The 21,195-nt window shown below is 56.4% G+C and overlaps 1 protein-coding gene across 1 annotated transcript in view; it reads right to left on the bottom strand.

Moving 5' to 3' along the window:
* DNAH17 (dynein axonemal heavy chain 17) overlaps positions 1-21,195 on the bottom strand; it is a 107,894-nt gene that overhangs the window by 47,490 nt on the left and 39,209 nt on the right. The window contains exons 25-43 of the mRNA XM_061175961.1: positions 19,787-20,035; positions 17,983-18,105; positions 16,730-17,077; positions 16,538-16,629; positions 16,015-16,141; positions 15,117-15,269; positions 13,646-13,771; positions 13,395-13,502; positions 12,634-12,765; positions 12,143-12,303; positions 11,387-11,543; positions 10,190-10,294; positions 8,417-8,574; positions 7,814-7,952; positions 7,406-7,633; positions 6,840-6,977; positions 5,817-5,949; positions 4,131-4,258; positions 3,262-3,410 (exon numbers count right to left, since the gene is read on the bottom strand). Coding sequence (XP_061031944.1) covers positions 3,262-3,410; positions 4,131-4,258; positions 5,817-5,949; positions 6,840-6,977; positions 7,406-7,633; positions 7,814-7,952; positions 8,417-8,574; positions 10,190-10,294; positions 11,387-11,543; positions 12,143-12,303; positions 12,634-12,765; positions 13,395-13,502; positions 13,646-13,771; positions 15,117-15,269; positions 16,015-16,141; positions 16,538-16,629; positions 16,730-17,077; positions 17,983-18,105; positions 19,787-20,035 — 2,954 coding nt within the window. The remainder of the gene's footprint in view (positions 1-3,261; positions 3,411-4,130; positions 4,259-5,816; positions 5,950-6,839; positions 6,978-7,405; positions 7,634-7,813; positions 7,953-8,416; positions 8,575-10,189; positions 10,295-11,386; positions 11,544-12,142; positions 12,304-12,633; positions 12,766-13,394; positions 13,503-13,645; positions 13,772-15,116; positions 15,270-16,014; positions 16,142-16,537; positions 16,630-16,729; positions 17,078-17,982; positions 18,106-19,786; positions 20,036-21,195) is intronic.

Below are 21,195 nucleotides of genomic sequence, written 5' to 3'. Positions count from 1 at the left end.
TGGGTTGCATAGAGGTGGCCCACCACGGCTGTGAGGGGTGTGGATTCTAGAGCCCGACTGCCTGGCTTGAATGGGCTCTAGTGTGGCCAGCCATGGCCTCGGGCAAGTTACTCAACATGTCTGGGTCTCAGGTTTCTCATCCGTAAATGGGAGTGATGATAATCACTCCCATATTCGAAGGACTACCTGGGCTGATATTTTTAAAGCTCATAGAGGGGAGCCTGGTCCACGGTAAGTGCTAAACAAGTGCCTGCTAAAAGCGTAAAGAGCGTCCGGCTCCCTTGCGGGTTGATGAGCTCAGTGAGCTGTCCTTTCTAGGATGCCCAAAACGTAAGCAGGAAGCTCGCGCTACCCGATGCAGCTCGCCTGCCCTCCGCAGCCCCAGCAGACATGCCTTTCTGCAAGTGAGCGCATGTTCTGGAAGCTCTGCCTCTTACTGCACCCCTAGCAGAACAGAGAACCAAGAGCTCAAAAACTCTGCCCCGTTGCCCCTGGGTTCACTAGGTAACAGAGCAAACCTTTAAACGCTCTACGTCCACAAGCAAACACAGTGCAGTTGAGAACTGAATTCCAAATACAGTTGGTCTTCAGAATGGAGACCAATTTGCAAATCTATACATAGACTGCTGCATTTGCCTTCTATCTTGAAGGCGGATATATCAAATTTTAAATTTTGCCTTGTTAGAGACATTTAGTGCATGCAAATGTGCGCACTGGCTTTGATCTGAAAAGCTGACCCAGACCCAGACCCAGACCCAGACCTAGACCCAGACACACACACAAACCCCGGGAGGACGAGTGGCTCCCCTGCAGGCTCCCGCCCTGTCCCCAGAGGCCACGGGGCCCCTCCGGCCCTGGAGCTTTGCTTCACCTCCCCCTCCTGGATATGGTCAGCCACCCCTGCCTTGAGTCATGGCTGCCCCTGCTGGAGGGCTGCTCTTTCTCTGGGTTGGGGGGGCCTGAGCAGGCTCTCAGCCTCTCCACTTCTCTCCAGCAAAACCCGGGTCTCCTCCTGGTCCCCAGGATGCCACTCACTCTCTTGGTTATCCCTCTGGAGCCCCAAGAACCGCTCCCGGCTGAAGGGTGAGCCTTTGGGTCCCGCCCCTGCCCACCCCTGCTGATCTTCCGCTCTCCTTCCCACCCCCGCTGAGCGTCCACTGGGTGCCCCTCGGCCCCACCGTCTCCTTCCCGTACTCTTGCGTCTTAGCGGCCCCCGCTCACACTTTGTTCCAGTTCTCTTGCCTTGTCTGCTGCCCACCCTGGAAACGCCCAGACGTGTGTAGTGGGCAGAATGGGGGCCCCTCAAAAGACAAGTCCACCCCCAGTCTATGAATGTGGCCTTATTTGGAAAAAGGGTGTTTGCAGATGTAATCAAAATAAGGATCTCAAGATGGTGCATCCTGGATGAGGGTGGGCCCTGATCCAATGACTGGTCCTTATGAGAAGAGGGAAATTAGGACACAGAGGCATGTGCAGAGGGAAGACCACGTGAGACTCAGAAAGGTGGCTGTGTGATGGGGTGATGTGTCTACAAGCCAAGGATTGCCAGCAACACCAGAAGGTGGGGGAGAAGCCCTAGAAGAGATTCCCCCTCAGAGCTTCCAGAAGGAACCAACCCTTCCAACACCTGATTTCAGACTTCTGGCCTCCAGAACCAGAAGAGAAGAAACTTCCATTGTTTGAAGCTGCCCGGTTTGTGGTCCTTTGTCATGGCGGCCACAGGACACTAACAAAGCAGGATGACAGATGTTGCTGGAGAAGGCGGCATAGTGGTGCTGGGTCTCAGTGGCCCCCAGGCCCCTGTGGGTCAGGCCAGCTCTGGTTCTGTCCCTGCAGGGTCACTGCGCTCGTGTACCCCCCTAGCTCCGGCCTCGCTGCATCGGGAGATGGCGGTCTCACTTCCCACTCGATGCACAGATGCATCGAGCATGAACTCTCCTCCTCCCCCTCTCTCCCCACTGGCATACTTGCCTGTGCCTGGAAACACCCATGCCTGCTTATCTCGCCCCAGCTGCTACGAGACATTTCCAGAAAGACCCTTATTACCAGGGCCTCTTCCCAATTCCTCCTCCATGAATTGCCATCTGGCTTCTGCCCTTGTTGCGCCAGGAAGCTGTTCTTCCTGAGTTAATGGTGAGCTCCCAGCTGCCAAATCCAGTGGCAACTTTCTGTCCTTGGCTCCTTGACCCTCCGGACGTGACCCTCTCGACGCTGCTTCCCTCCTGAAGCTTTTTCCTCCCTGGCTACGTGGGACGTCACCTCCCTGGTTTCCCTTCTACCTGTTCCTTCTCGAATCCTTCAAGGATTCTTCTTCCTCCCAACATCTCTTACCACTCTCCACATCTCTCCAGGAGACCCAGTTTCCCCAGCACGGGGCATCCGAGGGTCAGACACACAGCAGGTGCGCAGAAAGCACTGGTTGAATGAATGAATGAATGAAGTGGACGACTGAATGAATGCAGCCAAGGTGTTTCTCCTGAGCCTGTCAGTCCCAGAATGTTGCACTGGGGTTTCTACTCAAGACCACACAGGATGTCCTGGCGTATAAATTACTAGCCATGTGTCCAAGTACAAAAACATGCCTCCAGGATCAATGGCAAGCCTTCCATTTCTTAAGGTTTCACACATTTCTCACATCCATCCCTCCTCCCCTGTCCCCAGCGGCCACCCGTCATCTGCTGTCATGAACTGTCCTCATCATGTCAGAAGGGGCCCCTGTGCCAGCCCCGGAGGCTGGTGCAGGGTCAGTCCCTTCCTGCCAGGAGCATTCTCACGCTTCACGCTCCATCCACGAACACCGGACCACCGCCAGTTCCCGGGAACCTCACACTCTCGCCCTGATGCCCCTTAAAATGTTGGTTCTCACTTGGAATGCTTTCCCCTATCTGTTTACCCGGAAAGCTCCTTCTCCTCTCGGGGGTCAGCCCAAACTCCAGCTCCTCCAGGAAGACTTCCTGTCTCCACAACAGGCCCAGACCCTCCCTCCCTCCTCCTCAGAGTTCCCTGCATGTGGTGCAAACTTCTGTTTCGTTAGCTGCCGTGATGCAGAGTCTCCATACATGACATCACTTATTCACACGTCTGTCCCACATCCTTTCATTGCCCCCACGCTGCTGCCTGGGGAGGGCCCAGCACAAGGTATTTATCGTATGAATGAACGAGTGAGTGAATGAATGAATGCATACACAGGAAACTCTGAAACGCCAATGCCCTCCTTTTTCTCTGCATAGTTTGGAGCAGGAGAACAAAAGCCCAACTCACGGGTTCCACCCTAGGTCAGCCGGGTTGATGTACAGAATGCCGGCTCTGGAGACGGTGGCCGGTGTGGCTGTCCTCAGGTGGCTGATCTCGAACACCAGCCGCATGGTGCGGTTCAGGGGGATCCGCTCATTGCTGGCCAGGGTGAGGACCTAGTGAGGGACACAGGCCTGTGGGTTTCAGCCCCAAAGAACCCTCGTCCTGAGGGTTTCACAGGTCACATCTCAGAAGAGGAGGAGGAGGAGGTCGGGGACACCCCCCGTACCCCCGCCAGCCACCAACCAGCTTCCCTAATCCAGCGTCTCCCTACCGTCCTCGATGCCAGCCCCCCCGGCCCCTCCTACCCCCGGGCCATGGAGAGCATCCAGATGTGCGTGGATGACGTAGGACTTCACTCTGAGGCTAAATTTGCCTTTCAAACCATGACCCCGACACCTCCCCAGGAATTCTGGGGTTCCCTCCTCCACCCAGTTGAGAATCACTTTCTTAAGCTGCTTCTAGGTAATTCTCAACACCGTCCGCGCCTTCCAAGATATTAGCTACCCCTCCGACATCGTGCCACGCGTCAGTCAGACAGGAACGCTCTCTACGCCTGCATCCTTCGCCCACGCTGCGGCCAAAAAGCAGGTGAGCCGGGTGCACGCGGGCCTGCATCCTGCGGGGAACGCGTCTTGTGATGGGGGGGGGCTTTCCCTCGTCCATAACGCTTTGTGCAGAACTCCAGGCAGGCCCCCTCCTGAGTCCCCATGCACAGCGGGTCCTGTCTGCTGAGTGCGGCAGGCGAGACGTGTGGCATGTCCCATATGCTCCCCTCCCCCACGTTACTGCCGTTCTGGGGGTGGTCAGCTCTGGGATCCAGGGCCCCCTTGTACCTTGTTGTCATCCATGACGGTGTTGAGGGACTCGATCCACATGGGGTCTATGTCCCCATCCAGGACGATCCACTTGGGGCCGTCGTGAGGGATGTTGGCCAGGTCCCGCATGATGGTGGAGAAGAGGCCTGTGGGCGGCGGGGTCTGTCAGGTACAGCTCTGGGCGGCTCTCCCTGGGGCCACAGGGGCTGAGACCAAGCTTGCCCCCTCTTGTCCCCTCTGGGCCAACACTGGCCTCTCTCTCAGAGGTGGCCAGCGCCCTACTTCAGAGGGACAGCGGAGGCCCTCAGACAGGAGGGGACCTGGCTCATTTCCTGCCCTTCTCCTGACCCCGAGAACCCACCTTTGTGACTCCACCCCTGACCCTGCCCCCCAACATCCCCCCCAAGTCTGGTCCAGTTCTCAGATTCAACAGCCCTACGTGGAAGGCCACTGCCCCGCCCTGCACCCCTTCACTCATCCCTTCCCTCTTTCATTCATTCACTCAATAAAGGTTTGCTGAGTGGTCTTAAAGAGTCAGGCTCAGGGACTTCCCTGGTGGCGCAGTGGATGAGAATCTGCCTGCCAATGCAGGGGACACGGGTTCGATCCCTGGCCCGAGAGGATCCCACGTGCCGCGGAGCAACTAAGCCCGTGCGCCACAACTACTGAGCCTGTGCTCTAGAGCCCGTGCTCCACAACAGAAGCCACCGCAATGAGAAGCCCGCGCACCGCAACGGAGAGTAGCCCCCACTCGCCGCAACTAGAGAAAGCCCGCGCGCAGCAATGAAGACTCAATGCAGCCAAAAATAAAATAAATAAAATTAATTAATTAAAAAAAAAACACCAGGACAAAAAAAAAGAGTCAGGCTCAGAGCAGGGGGCGTGGGGACAACTGAAGCCCCTGCCCACCCCACAGAGCTTGATTCCCAGTGGAGGGGGTGACGACGCAAGATACACGTGCGGAAATAGATGCCAAGTCACAAAAAGAAAGCAGGGAGAGGGGCAGAGGGGGATGTGGCAGGCAGGGGGCCCTCACAGAGGGGAGACTGGAGCAGAACCCCCCTGGATTCCTGTCCCGGGAGGGGGATGCATGGAAGCTTGGGTGGGGCGGGGGTGGGGATGGTCCCCTGGCAAACAGTACACACCCGCCTCTTCCAACCCCTCCAGTGCCCCTTCCTCCGCCTGGACCACCCTTGGGGCCCCCCATCTCCCCTAGCCCCTCACCTGTCCTTTCTCCAATGTCCCGAGTTTATTTTTTTTATATAAAGCACAGATCTCATCAAGGCCCTTCCCCAGAGGAACACCATTCCCAGCACCCGAGGCTCCAGCCTGCACTTCAGGGCTCTCCTCCTGTGGACCGTGGGGTGGGGGCCCCGTCTCCCCTCAGCCCTGCTTGAGGCAGGCGTGCTGATGCTCCGGTGTCCATGGCTTCCCCGGTTCCTCCCGCCTGGGAGAGTGAACCAGCCCCCGTCTGTGATCTTCCTGCTCTCCACAAGCACCATCATTATGCACCACGCGTATGTGTGGGCCCCCTCACCGCAGCTGGACCTGCTGAGGGTCTCCCTCGGGGGCTCGGCCACGTGCTCACTGCACAGAGGCCGGCCGAGCGGCCACGACAAAGCGGGCCCGCCGTGGACCCAGGCCTGGGACGCCTGCTCTGAGCGCTCGCCCTCTCAGCCCTGCCGGGGATGCTGCTCCCATTACCATCTTTCCACTCCCTGGTCACCGGGTTGATGATGCCGAAGAGCTCATCACAGGTGACGGCCTTGGGGTCCAGGTCCACGGCGACCGGCTTCCTCTGCAGGTTCTGATAGGTCTTGTTCAGAGACTTGAGGACCTGCACCGAGGCGGGGGCTGCTCACTCAGGGCCACATCCCGCACCCAGACCCTGCGCTAGGGCCCTTGTGTGAGCTCCAAGGGCCCTTGAAGACCCACAGGCAGAATCCCTGCTCTGGGCCTGCTTTGCTTTGGCGACACGCAGGTGAGTTTGCGACCCCCAAACAACGTCCAGGAAGACGCTGAAACCCACAGGCCAGGAAGACGCCCTGCGATTGTTCCTGTCTGTGGGCAGCGGAGGGCTACTTGTGCCCAGACCGGGTAAAATTCATACTAGTTCCCTGATAATAAAAGTAACGTGCTCGCCGAAAGAAAAATTAAAGGAAGGAAACTACCTGTAATTCTTCCCCCTCCAGAGAAAAGGGTTTCTGAGGACATCTGAGGATGTTTCCCATGGGTATATGTGTAGACATACATATACACATTCCTTTTTAGAGAACTGGTTCGTACAGTTTCTTCCTTTTAAAAATAACTTGCAGTGAGCGTCCCTCATGTTACATAGTCTTTGGAAATGATCTTTAATAATAGCATAATAGTCCATCCTGTGGGTGGCTAGCTGAATACTCGGGCTGGTTTCGAATTTTCCGACGTTATAGGTATCAGTCATGTTGGCCGCCACCCTCTGCTTTCCATTGTGCCCCAGGCAATGGTAGGGGGCGGGGGACAGGAGGGTGGGGGGTTGGCTGCAGAGAGGCGGGGTGACTGATATCAAGGGGGAAGGAGCAGGAAGAGAGGAGGGCCTGGGAGAAGGGCCTCTTCGGTGGGACCAGGGTCCGCTGGCCACTCCTCGCCTCCTCCTCCGCCCCCAGCTCCCCGTCACAGCTTCCTTCCCGGTCCCTGACATCCTTCCGCCCGGGATGCACTGGGCTGGGTCCCCGGGTGGGCACGTACCTGGGACTTGCCACTGCCCGCGTTCCCGATGACGAACACCGAGTGCCTGACTTGCAGCAGTTCCTCCAGCTGCACCACCTTCAGCACGAAGCTGTCCTCCGCCTGCAGCTTGAGCTCCACGATGCTCTGTCTGATGACCTGGGGAAGGCGTGTGGGAACGGGGCGCTGGGCCCGCCGTGCAGCGCGAGGGAGCCCCCTGCCCAGCGGAGAGATCAGAAGGGAACAGCGGCCCTGCCCATGGGGATGTTTACGTGCTCTGCCGTGGGTGCTACCGAGAACCCCGTGCGGGGAATGGGTTTGCCCAAAGCACCCTCCACTTCCTCTCCCGATGCCCCCAGAGTTGCAAGAGGGGCTGGAGAGGCAACCTGTAGCCTCAGGACGTTCCTCGGGGCAGAGGGAGCCGTGCGTGTGTGGCCATTGCCGGCTGGCAGACGTGACCACCACCCCAGTGTGGTCCCTGACACTTAGGCAGGTACCCATCCGGCGTGTGGCGGAAAGAGGCATCCTCGGCGGGAAGGAGGCCGGGGTGTGGCTTCCCGGACTGGCGTGACCCTGGCTGTACCCACCTTCTCAAAATTCAGGTCCCGTTTCCGAGGCACGTCCATGGCAGGGAAGAGGTCCCCGATGAGCCCCATGAACACGGGCAGGTCGTCGGTGATGATCTTGGGGATGTTGAAGTCCCTGAGCGCCCTCATCAGCACCTGGTCCTCTGCCCGGCTGGGGTCGCCCCTCTTCAGGGAGCCGGCCACCACCAGCACAGACTTGATGGCTCGCAGGCCCCAGTCATAATGATCCTGCGAGTGGAGGGCAGGGGCGGGCGGGCGTGAGCGCGCTGGCGGAGGGGCTGGGACCGAGGCCAGCCTGCCGCTGGGACGTGTGGAGGCTCCACCAGGCTGTCTGGGAGGCACCCGGGCCACCTGCGTTTGTAACCCCTGCCGACCCCAGCTCTGCGGGCCCAGGACGCTGTCACACACCTGCTTTGACAGCAGCTCTTTGCACAAGGTGTAGAGCGTGATGAACTTCCTGGCCAGAAGGCGGGCCTCCAGAAAGCCCTCAGACACCAGCATGATCTCGCATATCAGTTCAAAGTCGGGGACCACCATGGCGCAGGGCCTGAGGGGGTCAGCAGGGCCTGCCTTGGCTTCTCCCCCTCTTCCAACCATGCCCCCACCTGCCCCTTGTCACCTAGAGGCACACCTCACCTGCCAGGAGGAGCACAGCGTCACTGGCTGAGAGTCTAGCCGTGGAGCCGGGTTCCCAGGTCCCCACCCGCCGCTTGGCTCCGCTCCCCGCTTCACTTGTTCCTCCTACACCCTGCACGGGGCGTCTCCAGGCCCTGCATCCCTTTACTCAACTCCTCTGAGAGTCACCTGAGACCTGTCCTCCCTCCCTGGCTGGTTGTGCCTGAAACGGGACCTCCACCCCAGGTGTCAGAGGCCCTGGCGGGCTGGTCCCTCTCACTCTGGTCTTGTCTCCAGACCCCTCCTCTCTCACAGCCCCCTCTGGTCAGCCTCGCCCTCTGCCCTCTGCAGCACCCTCCTGGGCACTTCCTCATGCCATCCCCACCCACTACACACCTGAACAAGGCCTTTAAGTTCTCAGGCAGCTCCGTACGTCCGGCGTACCCAGGGTTCATGGTGATGAAGAGGCCAACAGTGGGGATGAGGCTTAACATCTCTCCCAAGAAATTAAACGTTTTTTTCTTGGCCCGAATTGCATCTTGGATACATTTTACCTAAACAGCGGGTATACAGACGCGTTCACGTGGGAATGACCACCTTCGACAGGCTGGACAGATCTTCGTTTGTGCTAAAGCGTGTGGCTGTGAATTTGCAGAGGACCTTCCTGATTTCTTTTTCTTTTTTTAAATCAAACTTTAAACTTTGATACAATTGTAGATTGACATGCAGTTGTAAGAACGAACGTGGAGGGGATCCCATGGGCCCCTCCCCGGCGCCCCCCAAGGGTGACCGTAGTGCAGCATCACCACCAGGACAGCAACGTGGAGATGATGGGACATTTCCGTGACCTCAGGTGTTGTCACCCTCTATAGCCACCCCCACCATTCTCCCACCCTGCCCTCCCCTGACCCCCTGCAACCAGTCATCTGCTCCCGTTTCTGTGATTCTGTCTTTCGTGAACGTTAGTAAGCGGGATGGTACAGTGTGTCATCTGAGACGGGCTTTGGTCACTCAGCGAGACGCCCTGGGGATTCCTCCAGGCTGTGGTTGTTCCTTGATATTACTGAGTGGCGTTCCACCCCCTAGCCGTTCTGTGTGTCCCGTTCCTGCTCGGGCAGTGTGACCCGTGGGAGGGCTGATGGGTAGCCATCCCCACATCAGAAAGTCAGCCCCAGGTGAAATCTGAATTCAGGGACCATTAGCTGCCTTTGACCCTCGGTGGTGCTAAGCAGCTGCAAACCTCCAAGCCACCACTGGAGGGCGCCCTGCAGCCACAGTTTAAGCCCTGACCTACGAGCCTGGGGCTTTGGAGCAAAGCTCACGCCTAGTTGTCCAGGACTTTCCTCCCAGACTGGTCTGCAGCGTGCGGCTCACAAGCCAGCAGGGCAGGGGCTGGCGGTGGGACCCCTCCCCTCCACATGGAGCCTCTCCTAATGTTCCGTTCCAGTTCCTGCTCCTCCATCTGAGTCAACAGAGCTCTACGTAATTATCCTGGGGTCTGTGCACTGACTTTGGGGGCGGGGGTCCCCAAGGCAGCCGTCAGCATTGCCCACGGGTCCAGGGGGCACTGGCTGCCCTCGTCCTCTCTTTGCCATACTGACCTCCAGCCCCAGGGCTTGGGGATAGTTCCATGTCTATGCCGAGGTGGGGAAACAACAGTGGAGGAGGCCAGCTACCTGCACTCACCCCTAATCCTGCCAGCAAACCCATTCTACAGATTAGAAGATGAAGGCACAGAGAGTTCAAATAAAGCCCAGAACTAGGCAGTCCTGCACTCTGTCATGGGTGTTCCCAAAACACTTGGGCTCATTTCCTCCTTCTCTCCCTCCCAGCACCCTTGTCTAACCGATAAACTCCTAGACATCCATCAATGCCCAGCTCCATTGGTAATTGAGACAAAGCCCTCTGTCCTGGTCCCCTAGGCAAAACTGATTATCCCCTCATCTGTATTCGGTTACATATGTGCCACTGGGTCTGATCCTTACTGTTTTCCTTCTGTGTGCCCCACCAGACTATGGGCCCCTGAAGGACAGGGCTGGGGTCCCGCTCACCTTTGTGCCACACCCCCAACTCAGTGAGGCTGACCTGATCCTACAGAAAAGCTGACGAGCCCCAAGCCGGCAGGGCAGTGAGTTCCCGTACGTGACCCAGAGACCACGCGGGCCCTACCTGTACGGCGATCACAGACAAGACCTCCACGGAGATTCGATTAAACTCATCGAAGCAGCCCCAGGCTCCAGTCTGGGCCAGGCCCTTGTAGATATTGCCACAGGACTAGAAAGGGTGAGATGGGAGAAGCACGCGTGGATAGCCCTGCCGGGAACCCCTACCTGCCCCATCAGCCCCCTGGCCGAGGGTCAGGCTTGGGAACTTTGGGGCCCTCAGAAGGCTAGAGGCAGGATGTTCACTCCCTGGGAGGGTTAATACTGCCCGGGGCCAGGGGCCAGGAAGAGCCCAGACACTCCCTGGCATGGGGGCTTTGCCTGGGCTCAGATAAGTGAGTTTGTTAAAGTTCAGCCCTTGCATTTTCCACTAGCACACAAGAGAGGGGGCTTCCCTCTAAGGTAGGGGGACGGACAGCAGGCCCTAGCTGGATAATCAGGATGATTCTTCAACGTTTATATACAGGATTCCTTCTGGGAGGATCCAGCTTCAGATTTCACTTTTCTAAAACCCAGGAGGCTGGTGTGGGCTGTGGCCTTGAGAGTCAGACGGGGCAGCTGTCCCCACCCTCAACCTCAAGATGGGGTCCCCTGGACTGTGGGGCTCTGATGGGGGTGGGGCAGGGAGGCCCCCTGCAGGCCTGAGCTCCTGATCTCAGTGTCCCCCCGCCCCCAAGGGGCTGCTCTGACCTGACCTCCATGGTCACCTCTCTTCTGGGCCCTTTGAGAACTGTGGCTGTCCTGCAAAGTCTCCAGTGACCGCTAGGACCCGGCCCCTACCCTACACCCGCCCCTCACGCTACCCCGCCCCCCAAGCCCTCAAAGGTGCTCGCTCTGTCTGGTGCCCCCAGTTGCCGGGGACAAGCTTGGAATGTAGGTTGGGAGGGGTTACCTCCCCAGGGGAGGCAGGACGTTTGGGGCTGGTTGTGCCCACCCTGAGAGCCTCTACCAGACACGCTGGTCATGCTGCGGAGGCCCAGCCTCCCAGGAGGGCCAAGGCCGCCAGTGGGGGCACCACTACTCAGCCTGTCCGTCTGGTGGACGCTGTCAGCAAACTGGGGAGCTGGTGCGTCCTGCCTGGGTCCGGCCTGCGGTGCCCACACATCTAGAGCTCACTTGGGGCGTGGAGGCTGTGCCTTCTGAGGGGGGGCCCTGGGTGGTCCTCCCTGGGGCCGTCAGGCCCCCCCGGGCCTGGGATGCGTACCCTGTAGTCCATTTGCTCGGAGCAGTTGAAGACGTAGACCATGGTGCCCAGGGCTCTGCCCAGGTCCTTGGTCGTCTCTGTCTTGCCAGTCCCGGCGGGGCCAGCGGGGGCTCCGCCCATGATCAGGTGGAGGGACTGGGTCAAGGTTATATAGCATCTGCAAAGGACCTCCGATCACCTCGCGGGCGGCAACCCCACCGCCACCCACTTTCTTTCACTGTGGTTCAGTGACACCCCCCAAGACCCAAGGAGGCACCAAAGGGAGCCGGTGGGAAGCACTTGTGACGTCACCAAAGAGCAGACACCGTCTTGCAGGGGCGGATGCCACATGGGGGCTGTACCCAGCAGGGCGTTAGAGGAGGAGGGCACTGCCTAACGTAAGAGTCACATCACAGGCACTGATGGTTGGCTCTGAGCAGCTGCTGGTCTGAGTGCTTTTTGCTGTTAAATGACTCACTTGACCCTCAACGAGCTGCTGAGGATTTATAAAATAACGTCCCCACTTCACGGGTCCTCAGAGAGGCTGAGCAATGCCCCCAAGGCCATACAGCCAGTGTTGGAGGGAGGGAATAAGACAATGGCCCCCGGGTCCGGGTGCCTGGCTGGTAGCAGGACTGAATCTGACCCAAATGCCCGGACCCGTCAGCCTCAGCAGGGCACGTTCGGGTCTGACGGCGCAAGGACTCGCGGGGAAGAGCCCAGAGAACAGTGTGCATTGCTCAGGGCCAGGCAGCAAGGCGGCCGGTGCGTCCTCACCTGTCGGTGAGCGGGGTGATGACCAGCCGTGGAGTGTTGCCCAGGTACTCGTACGAGTACTGGATCTGGGCATCGCAGATGTTGGCAAAGCAGTGCTTCTTCTCCTCATCCCAGCGGTGCCGCAGCTGGGACTGCCAGGTGAAGGCCTGGGAGCTTTCCACCTGCGGGAGGAGCAGGCCGGTTTGCCTCCTGGTGGTCCCTGACCCCGGCGTGCTCCCCGGCCTCCTGGTCCTCCCGTGGTGCCCATGTCAAGCCTAACTCCGTGCGCCACTGAGTCTCGCTGAACCATGGGCACCCCTGATTGGGCTGCTTGTCCAATCGCTTACCAGGGGTGAGACTAAGGGATGAAGGAGGGGGTAGCCGCTGCCCGGAGCAGTGTCACCCGCCTCCCTCAACCCAGGATGAAGCAGCGATAACTGGGATGGGGGCGTGCGCTGGAGTCCCAGGCACCAGCCCCCAGCGGGGTTCCCGGCCCTTCCCGGCGCCCGTGCCTTGGCGGTGATCATCTTGGCAACCACATCCCGGGCGTGGACATCGATGGTACAGATGGTCATGATCTTCATCCTGTCCCCGGCGTTGAGGTTTCCCACGAGCAGGCTGATGAGTGCATTCAGCTGACTGATCTGCAGGAGTGAAGGCACCTCGGCTGGGACACCAGTCGCGGGGCAGACTCCGGGCTGGCCGGGTCCCCCACGGTCGGGTAGGGAAGACCCCCGCGCTTTTGTTCACAACAACGAAACACAGAAAGAAGCTCTCGCTATCCCCTGACAGGGGGTGGGGAACGCTGGGGAACAGGCCCCCCCATGGAATATCAAGGAGCCACTAAAAATGGTGTAGAAGGAAATCTGATGCCGTGAAAGACGGCGGACATTATGTAAAACCAGGATTTTAAAGCTGTGTGGACAGCTTATATATTTTTGCCTAGGAATCGATTATATGCACACAAAGAGATTAGAATGTTAGATAAGAATTTGTTGATGGGGTTATATATGGGTGGTGGGGTTTTTGGTTGCTTTCGCTTTTATTTTAAAAATTATCTTTAGTTTCTAAATTTCTAAGCAAGAATCTTTTAAAAAGTTAAATCAAAAGAGAGAATTAAAGTCATGTACTTCTAAAGCGGTTACTCTTGGGCAGAAGGATGTTGGGGGGGGTTGCCAGTATTTGGTTGCTTTTGACCCACAGAAATGGCAGTGGCACAAGGGGGCACCTCAGAGCAAGAAGCTTTGGATGGACATGGGATGGGGGCACACACCTGTTTCTTGTTGTAATCTTTGATGGCGTTTTCGTAGCCTTCCTCCAGCCTGGCAAACGCCAGGCCCACCTCGGTTGTCCACCAGATCTGGGTGCACGAGAGCGCAATCTGAAAACAGAGTGGCCCCCGGCCCCCCGCCAACGTGAGCATCGTTCTCAGTGTGACAGAAGAGTTCACATCAGTAAGGTGGCTGTTCTCCGCCCACTGCGGCTAACCCAGGACAGATGAGCTCCGTCCACCCAGCCTCAGACCTGGGCGGGGTAGTCAAAGATCCACTGCTCCCTTGGCTTCTCCTCGTAGGTCACCACGGCTTCCGGGATCTCGTGGCGGAGTGTGGCGCACATCCTGTCCAACACCCGGTTCAGCCAGACCTCCACCTGGGGACGGAGCCACAGGGACCAGAGAGGGGTGAGCACAGCTCATTCCGATGGCTTGCTTCGTCATTTAAAAATTAAATTACCATTTGTCATCATCCTCCTCATCATCCTAGGGGTAGAAATACCCAGGTTTTCAGAGCAGTAAGAATGACCAGCTTGAAAAATGTGGTCAGCAAGCCCAGCTGTACCCGCAAAACAAGTTGCATTGGGCATTCGTGTGCATTAACTGTTTCTACACAGAGAAGGGAGGGGAAACCGGAGAAAAATCAAGAGGAGAAGATAGTCTCTGTCTGACCCTATGAAGTGGTGCTGACGTGCAGAGACGCGGGGCCTGTCCCCCCAGCCCCGCTGCCCCGTGTCCCTTACTAGCGGAGCCCCCACTAGCTCCCCAAGTGCATCATCTCGGGGTCTTAGATTGTCATGTGGACAAACTTGCTGACGAGCCTTGTGTGTACCTTAAAATACAAAACTTCAACTAACTGCAACCGGGGGGAAAAATACCCAAATGAGGTAATTGGGTTGATTTTTCTTTTAAACTACAACGACAGTGCAGGCAGAGCTTGCTGCAGTTCGTGGTTATGTCTGTAAGCAGTTACGTGTGGGAAGCATCTGAACAAACTGAGGACTGGATCCTGTCACCGGCCTGCCAGCCCCATCTGGCCAGGTTCTCCGAATTCAAGTTGTGGGAGCTCGGGTTTTCTTGCGTGAGATTTTTACCCTCCGAGGTGACTTACCTCTGAATTACATTTTTGCTTAGGCTAATGTCAAGGTCGATTCGGAGGCTTGATCAATACTTGGGCAAAGAGATTAGGGGAGGGGGAGTGTGGAGGGCAGCCAGGAAGCTTGCTGTCAGCAGAAGGGAGCAGCCTCCTGGGGGGGGGGAAGCTGGAAAGGGGGCCGGGCTGCCCAAGGTAAAGGGACCCCCTCCGCTAAATCAAAGCAGTAAAGCCCCTTATGCTGAGCAGGGATGAGAACTGGGTAGTTCAGGTGTGTGTGGCTCCCTTCAAAGCGGGGGGCGGGGTGCCGCCAACCCTAACCCCTTGGCATTAATAACAATAAATAAAATAATAAAGACTCAATGGCATTAATAAACCTTTTCTCCCCCTCCCTCCCCTCCTTTCTCTTCTTGTTTTTTCTCACAATGCACCTCATACTGTGTAGGTAAGGCTGTGCTGGAAATGCTATAGAGAAGCCCCTTAAGCATTTGTTCTGAGAGGCAGAGGGAAGAGGAGAGAGGGGTGGTCACAGGCTGGTGGGGACAGCCTGTCTGAGGCCGTGTGGCCCTATACACGCTGCACTGTCGTCCTGGGTTGGGGCGGGGGCGTCCATCCGCACACGCACGCACCTGCCCCGAGAGGTCACATTCCCGGTCAAAGGCCACGTACTCGTCCTCCTTGCTGTACATGCCCAGGCCAAACCTGAGCGGCTTCCCGTCGGCGTCGAGGCGGAACTTCAGTTTACACAGGCTGTCGAAGAGCTTGGACAGGTGGCGGCTCACCTGGATTGGGCAGGGGGGGGATCACTGGATTTTGCAGCCAAGGGGTTCAAAGGGGGGAGACACGCAGCCTGGGTCTTCCTCGGGTGGTTTTAAGCATCTTTTTTTTTTTTTTGGCTTATACACATCCCCCCACCCCACCCCCTGCCTCTGGGATGTTGACTGAACGCACTTAGCCAACAAATGGCAAAAACTGCTCTCAGGCAGAACCTTCCGAATGTCTGTTCCTGAAGATTTCTTTTCCTTGAGAAGGTTCTGTCCTGGGCATGGGCCCCGCGTCCCTAGGTCAGACGCTCAGAACCTAAATTGTGGGCCATCCTGTGGCTACCTTCTTGTGCGTCTGGAACTCCATGATTAAAATAAGATACAGTCACTTCCCTTCGCTGGGGTAGCTAACCCTCCTCTCTTTTAGAAGAGGAACCTCAAGGGACCTTTTCTTCCTGGTGCCTGGGATTTAGTAGGATGAGCGGGCATGTCTCTCAGAAACGGGCATCTCACCCATTTTCCAGAGGACGCGGATGAGGCTCGGGGAGGCAAGGGCAGGGTCTGAGACCAGTCCCAGGTCTTTCTGTCATGGCCCAGCCCCTGGGTGGTTTCAGGTGTGGATGACCTCGTGGAGGTGCCACAGGGACACCTGTGGACACTCCTCCAACATCCCAGGGCCACCCGGACATGGAGCCAAGCAGGGACCCGCCTGGAGGCCGCACCTGAGGTCGGCCTCTCTTCACAGTGCCAGGGGCCCACCTACCTCCACGGGGTCATTTCCGTTGGAGAGAATGTCCAGGAGGTCGGCTGAGGAGACAAAGTAGAACCTTGGGAAAGCCAGTCTTTTTGTCTCTAAATATTCGGCCAAGGCCTTTTCACACACAGCCAACCTTGGGGGAGGAAACAAGGCTGCTGAGTCCTGCTCAACGGAGGGTCTTTTCCAGCCCATCCTTCCACGTGCTGGACGGACAGCCCCAGAGATGCCCAGGCTGTTCACAGCCCCAGTTTGATTCAAATCTTCCACACTTGTTCTCTGCCAGCCCCTGACCTGGTGGGTGCCCCCAGGTATGATGGGGTACAGTTTAATCTCTGCAGTCATTGCTTCTTCTGAGGCTGAAGGCCCACTCTGTGGCCGGCGTGGCAGGATGTGGCCTGAGAGCTCGCACTCTGAGAAAGGGGATGTGTTAACCCACAACCTGGGGCTTTCCCCATCCTGGGCAGCAAGGGGCACGTGACTCGGGTTTCTGCCACAGTGAAGCCCCTCGCCTGGACAGTGTGGGACCCACCTCTTCTTCAGGTTCTCAAGTTTGTTATAGAGACCAGGTTTGTTGGTGGCTTCGACCACGTTGGGTGTTTTCACCGCCTCCTCCATCAAGGCCTGGGAAGAGAAAGGGACCGCCACGACACCAGGAGCCCCCTTTTCTCCCACGGAGCCATTTCCGAAAGTGCCCAGGCAGGAGCGAGAGAGCTGTGCTCACCTTGAACTCCTGGTCGATGTCGTCAAAGTGTTTGGAGTCCTCCGGCAGCTGGGCGCGGATGTCTTCGGAACCAATGAAGATGCTCTCCAGGTGGCTCCAGGCTCTCTGGACCTCGAACCAGATGGAGATGACCGAGTCCGCTGTGGACAGCTTCTGCTGCCAGCTCGTCACCTCCTTCAGGAAGTGGGACAGGTACTTGGACATCATCAGGTTCTGCAGCTGCACCTGGTTGTCCTCCAGCGTCTCCACCAGCACCTCATCCGACTTGAGCATCACGATGCCTGTCCGCGGGTGCCACTCGTGCTCAAACTCCATGGTGGACCAGGTACTATCTAGGGCTTTCAGCACCTTGTGGGGGAACAGAAATCGGGTCAGCAAGTGTCTGGCATGAGGGGCTGAAAAGGACCCAGAGTGTCCTAGAACATGGAAGGAACCCCTTCAGAAAGGAAGGGCTTTTCAGAAAGCCAAAATGTTCACGCCAATGTTATTTACAATGGCCAACAGATGGAAACAACCCAAATGTCCCTCAGTGGATGAACAGATCAACAAAATGTGGTGTATTCATATAATGAAATACTATTTGGCCATACAAAAGAATGAAGCACGGGCACATGCTACAACATGAAGGCGACTTGAAAACATGCTTAGTGAAAGAAGCCAGACACAAAAGCCCACATATTATATGTTTCCATTTATATGAAATGTCCAGAAAAGGCAAACCTATAGAAACAGAAAGTGGGTTAGTGGTTGCTTAGAGCTGGGGTGGGGGGCATGAGAAGATGGGGCGGGGGTCATAGCTAAAGCGTTTGGGTTTCATTGCTTTTTGAGGAGATGAAAATGTTCTAAAATTGACTAATTCTAATATGTGATGGTTGCACATATCTGTAAATATGCTAAAAGCCATTGAATTGTACACTGTAAATGGGTGAATGGTATGTGATTTATAGCTCAATAAGGTTGTTAAAAAAAGAAAGCCAAAATGTGACAATTCAAACTCAAAAAACAGGTGAGGAGAGAGGTTTGAATTGCAAAGGAATCATCCAGAGTTTCCGTGTGTCCTGGAGCTGCCCCAGGTACTGGCTGATGGCCAGCCCTCCTGCCCCCGTCCCCCCTTCAGCTTCTCAGAAGGCAGAGGCAGGATGGACCACAAATGAGGGTGCTTCGTAGGAGAGGAGAGTTCAGTAGGGTTAGGCAGGTGGTTCGGGTTCAGCATCATTCCCTACGAAACGCACTTTGCTGTCAACAAAGGATACCTTTTCCATGCCAGACTCTTTCACAGCCTTGTCTACGATGTTTCGGACCTCATCTTCGTATTTATGTAGGTTCAGCTGGAGTAAATCCGCCAGGGTGGTCTCATCTGACATTTCAAATTTCACCTACGGGAAAAAAAAATAGGCACATTCCACATAAGGTCACATGTTCTCCAGTTGAGGGACAGCTTTGTCCTTCATGGAGAGGCGGGCGAGGGAGGAACCCAGGCCATGGCGGGGGCAGTTGGAAGCTCCGTGACTTGGGCAGTCACTTCTCCAGGCCTCGCCTCTCCTCCCTGTAAAACTGGTAACAGCAGAGTCTACTGATAGGGGATTGAATAGTGTCCCCCCCCAAATTCATGTCCACCTGGACCTCAGAATGTGACCTTATTTGGAAATAGAGTCTTTGCAGCCGTTAAGGATCTTGAGATGAAATCATCCTGGATCAACTGCACGGAACCTAAATCGGATGACAGGGGAGGGAGATTTGAAATGCAGAAGAGGCCATGTGACCACTGAGGTAGGGATTGGAGGGATGCGGCCACAAGCCAAGGATCGCCTGGGCCGCCGGAAGCTGGAAGAGGCAGGAAAGGGCCCTCGCCTAGACTGCCAGAGGGATCACGGTCCTGCCGACACCTTGATTTCAGGTTTTTGGCCTCCAGAGCCAGGGAAGAGTACACTTCTGTGGTTTTAAACCCCCCATGGTGTGGGGCTTTGTTACAGCAGTTGCAGGACCTGATCCACCACCTCAGGAAGCTGCCGTGTTAGTAACAGGTGTGGCCAAGTCACAGGTACTATTACTCCAGTAACAATACCAGGTATTTTCATGGTGTCACCCAGTCCTCAAATCCTTCTTGCTGTCACATAGACAGACATTTCCAGGCCCTGATTCCAAGCCTGCCATGGAAACTGGTTTAACCAAGTGACAGAATCGAGTGTCTCTCAATCATGGTTGGGAAAATACCTGCCCGGGTCTCAACAGTCCTCGGTGATGCCCAATTCCTGGGACGTTTTAGTTGCTTGTTGATCACCGCCCGGGGGTCTCTCCCAGGCCCTGGAGGGGGCACACGAGCCTGCTGGCCAGTGGTCTCAGTACTCAGGATAACTCTTCCGCTCGCCTGTTTCTCCCCGCCAAGGCCCAGGCCACATCCCGTGTGCTCCTGAAGCCGTTCCAGCTCTTCCCTCGCCATGGAGGTGACTGCCTCCTCTATGCTCCTAGAACCACCCCTGAGCATCCCATTTGGCGTCCCAAACACCGTGGCCCACGCTGTTCTTTCTTCCTTTGCTTCCCGGAGAGCAGGGCCCGTGTTCTGTCTCTCTGCATCCTTGGCATCTACGTGGGGCCTCTGCAGAGTAGCGGTTCTACAGAGTTTTGTTCAATGTTTGCTGACGGTGGGGATGTTCCTATTTGCCTTCGGTGAGTGTCAAGGCCAGTGACCGCCCCCCCCCCACACTGGGGAATATCCCTGGGAAAATTTGGGTGCTAGGACTCTGCGCTCCTGTGACGCATGGGGGACCCGGGGAGCTATTCCTCCGCCCCAAACTTCCTGAGCCCCAGGAACATTCACCGTACCACCAGAACTGGCTGCATAATTTGCGGGGCCTGGTGCAAATGAAAATGATGGGATCCCCTGTTAAAAAATTATTAAGGACTTCAACATGGTGACAGCAGAGCATCCAACCCAGAGCGGGGCCCCTCTGAGCGCAGAGCCCGAGCATGCTCAAAGCCGGCTTTATCGGCATCAGCCCCGCCCATCCGGTGGCGAGTTCCCAAGGAGCAGCGCCCTCCTCCCCCAAGGCGCGGTACCTGGGTGGCCTGCATGAGCTGCTGCCAGTGGCGGTTCCGGATGGCGGGGTTCTGCAGCTCACTCACGGCGCGCAGGGACGTGATCATGTTCTTCACGGTGTCGTCCAGCCCCACGAAGGCATCCCAGCCCTTCATCTCCTTGTCCAGCGACCTCACGTCCTTGGCGAACTTCTTACAGTCGAGGCCCATCTGCTCGACATTGATGGTCTTCCACTTGGTGGTCTTCCAGTCATCGATGCTGGTGTTGACCTGAGATGGAAACTCTCACCGTCTCCTCTACTGGGGACAGTTCAGGAAGGCACCTGTGCCACCTTCCTGCCATTGCTCTCAGGGAGCAAAATCCAATGAGGAGTCTTGAGAACTAATGACCGAGCTTGGTAAAGTGGGTGGATACAAGGGGAAAAAAAAACACAACAACCCAGTTCTATCATGAAAGATTCAACTTAAAAGTCAGCAGTTAAGAGATAGTTTGGCAAAATGTGGGCCTTGTCACTGCTCACCAGGATCTAGTTCTGTCCCACTTCTTGGTGCAGCCACGTAAGTTGCCTCGACCAATGGAATGTGGGTGATGCCCGACACTTGGGGGCAGAAGCATTGGATTGCCAACGCCTGACCCACAGTTCCCTCCGTCTGCCTTGGCAATGGTGGATGCGTGCATTGAGCTGCCCAAGGGTTGCTTGGAACTCGAGTGTGGACTTTGCGAGAATGAGAAATACATGTCTGTGGTTAACTACACACAGTTTTGTGTGTTTTTTTTAGGGCTGTCTGTCACTGCAGAGTAACCTAGCTTATACTGACTGATTGAAAACACCAGAAGAAATTTCACTCACGACAGGATGAAACAAGACACAGGCACTACTGGGGGACAACCCTACCAAGAGTGGAGACAGAACCCTGTGAAGCCACAGTCTTTAATTCAGGGTAGGCTGAGAACAGCTGTGAAGCTGGACGGGCCGGTCCTGGAGGGGGTCAGAGGTTGCTGAGACAGGCTTGGGGTGGAAAGACGCAGGGTCTTGACAGACATCCGTGTCAGATAAAGACAAACAATCGGGGTGTTTACAAGAGATTTACCTTGCAGATCCCAAGACTCAAAACCTTAATCCCCACAGGAATTGATGGCCCTTTCTGGTGGGTTTAAGCTGCTCTGTATCCTGTTATCATAAAATTGTCCTGGCTAGTTTGTTTTGGAGAATTTTTCTTGCAACACCCTGACCAGAAATGCTTATCGTTATCTCCTGGGAAAAGTAACCTGTATTCTTGGGTCTGCGCTAAGTGTTGTTTATCGAGGAAAAGTGCAGCACCCTGATCTGACTTCGCCGACTGTTCAGTAATGTCGTTCATGCACAAGAGACTTGAATTCAGTGAATTGCGAAAAAAATAAAGCATTGAGAGGCATCGATGGGCTCTCT

Source organism: Eubalaena glacialis, chromosome 19 (assembly GCF_028564815.1).
Source record: "Eubalaena glacialis isolate mEubGla1 chromosome 19, mEubGla1.1.hap2.+ XY, whole genome shotgun sequence".
Taxonomy (NCBI): Eukaryota; Metazoa; Chordata; class Mammalia; order Artiodactyla; family Balaenidae; genus Eubalaena; species Eubalaena glacialis.
The sequence above is the reverse complement of the archived record's forward strand: the minus strand, read 5'-3'. Positions and strand labels throughout refer to the sequence as shown.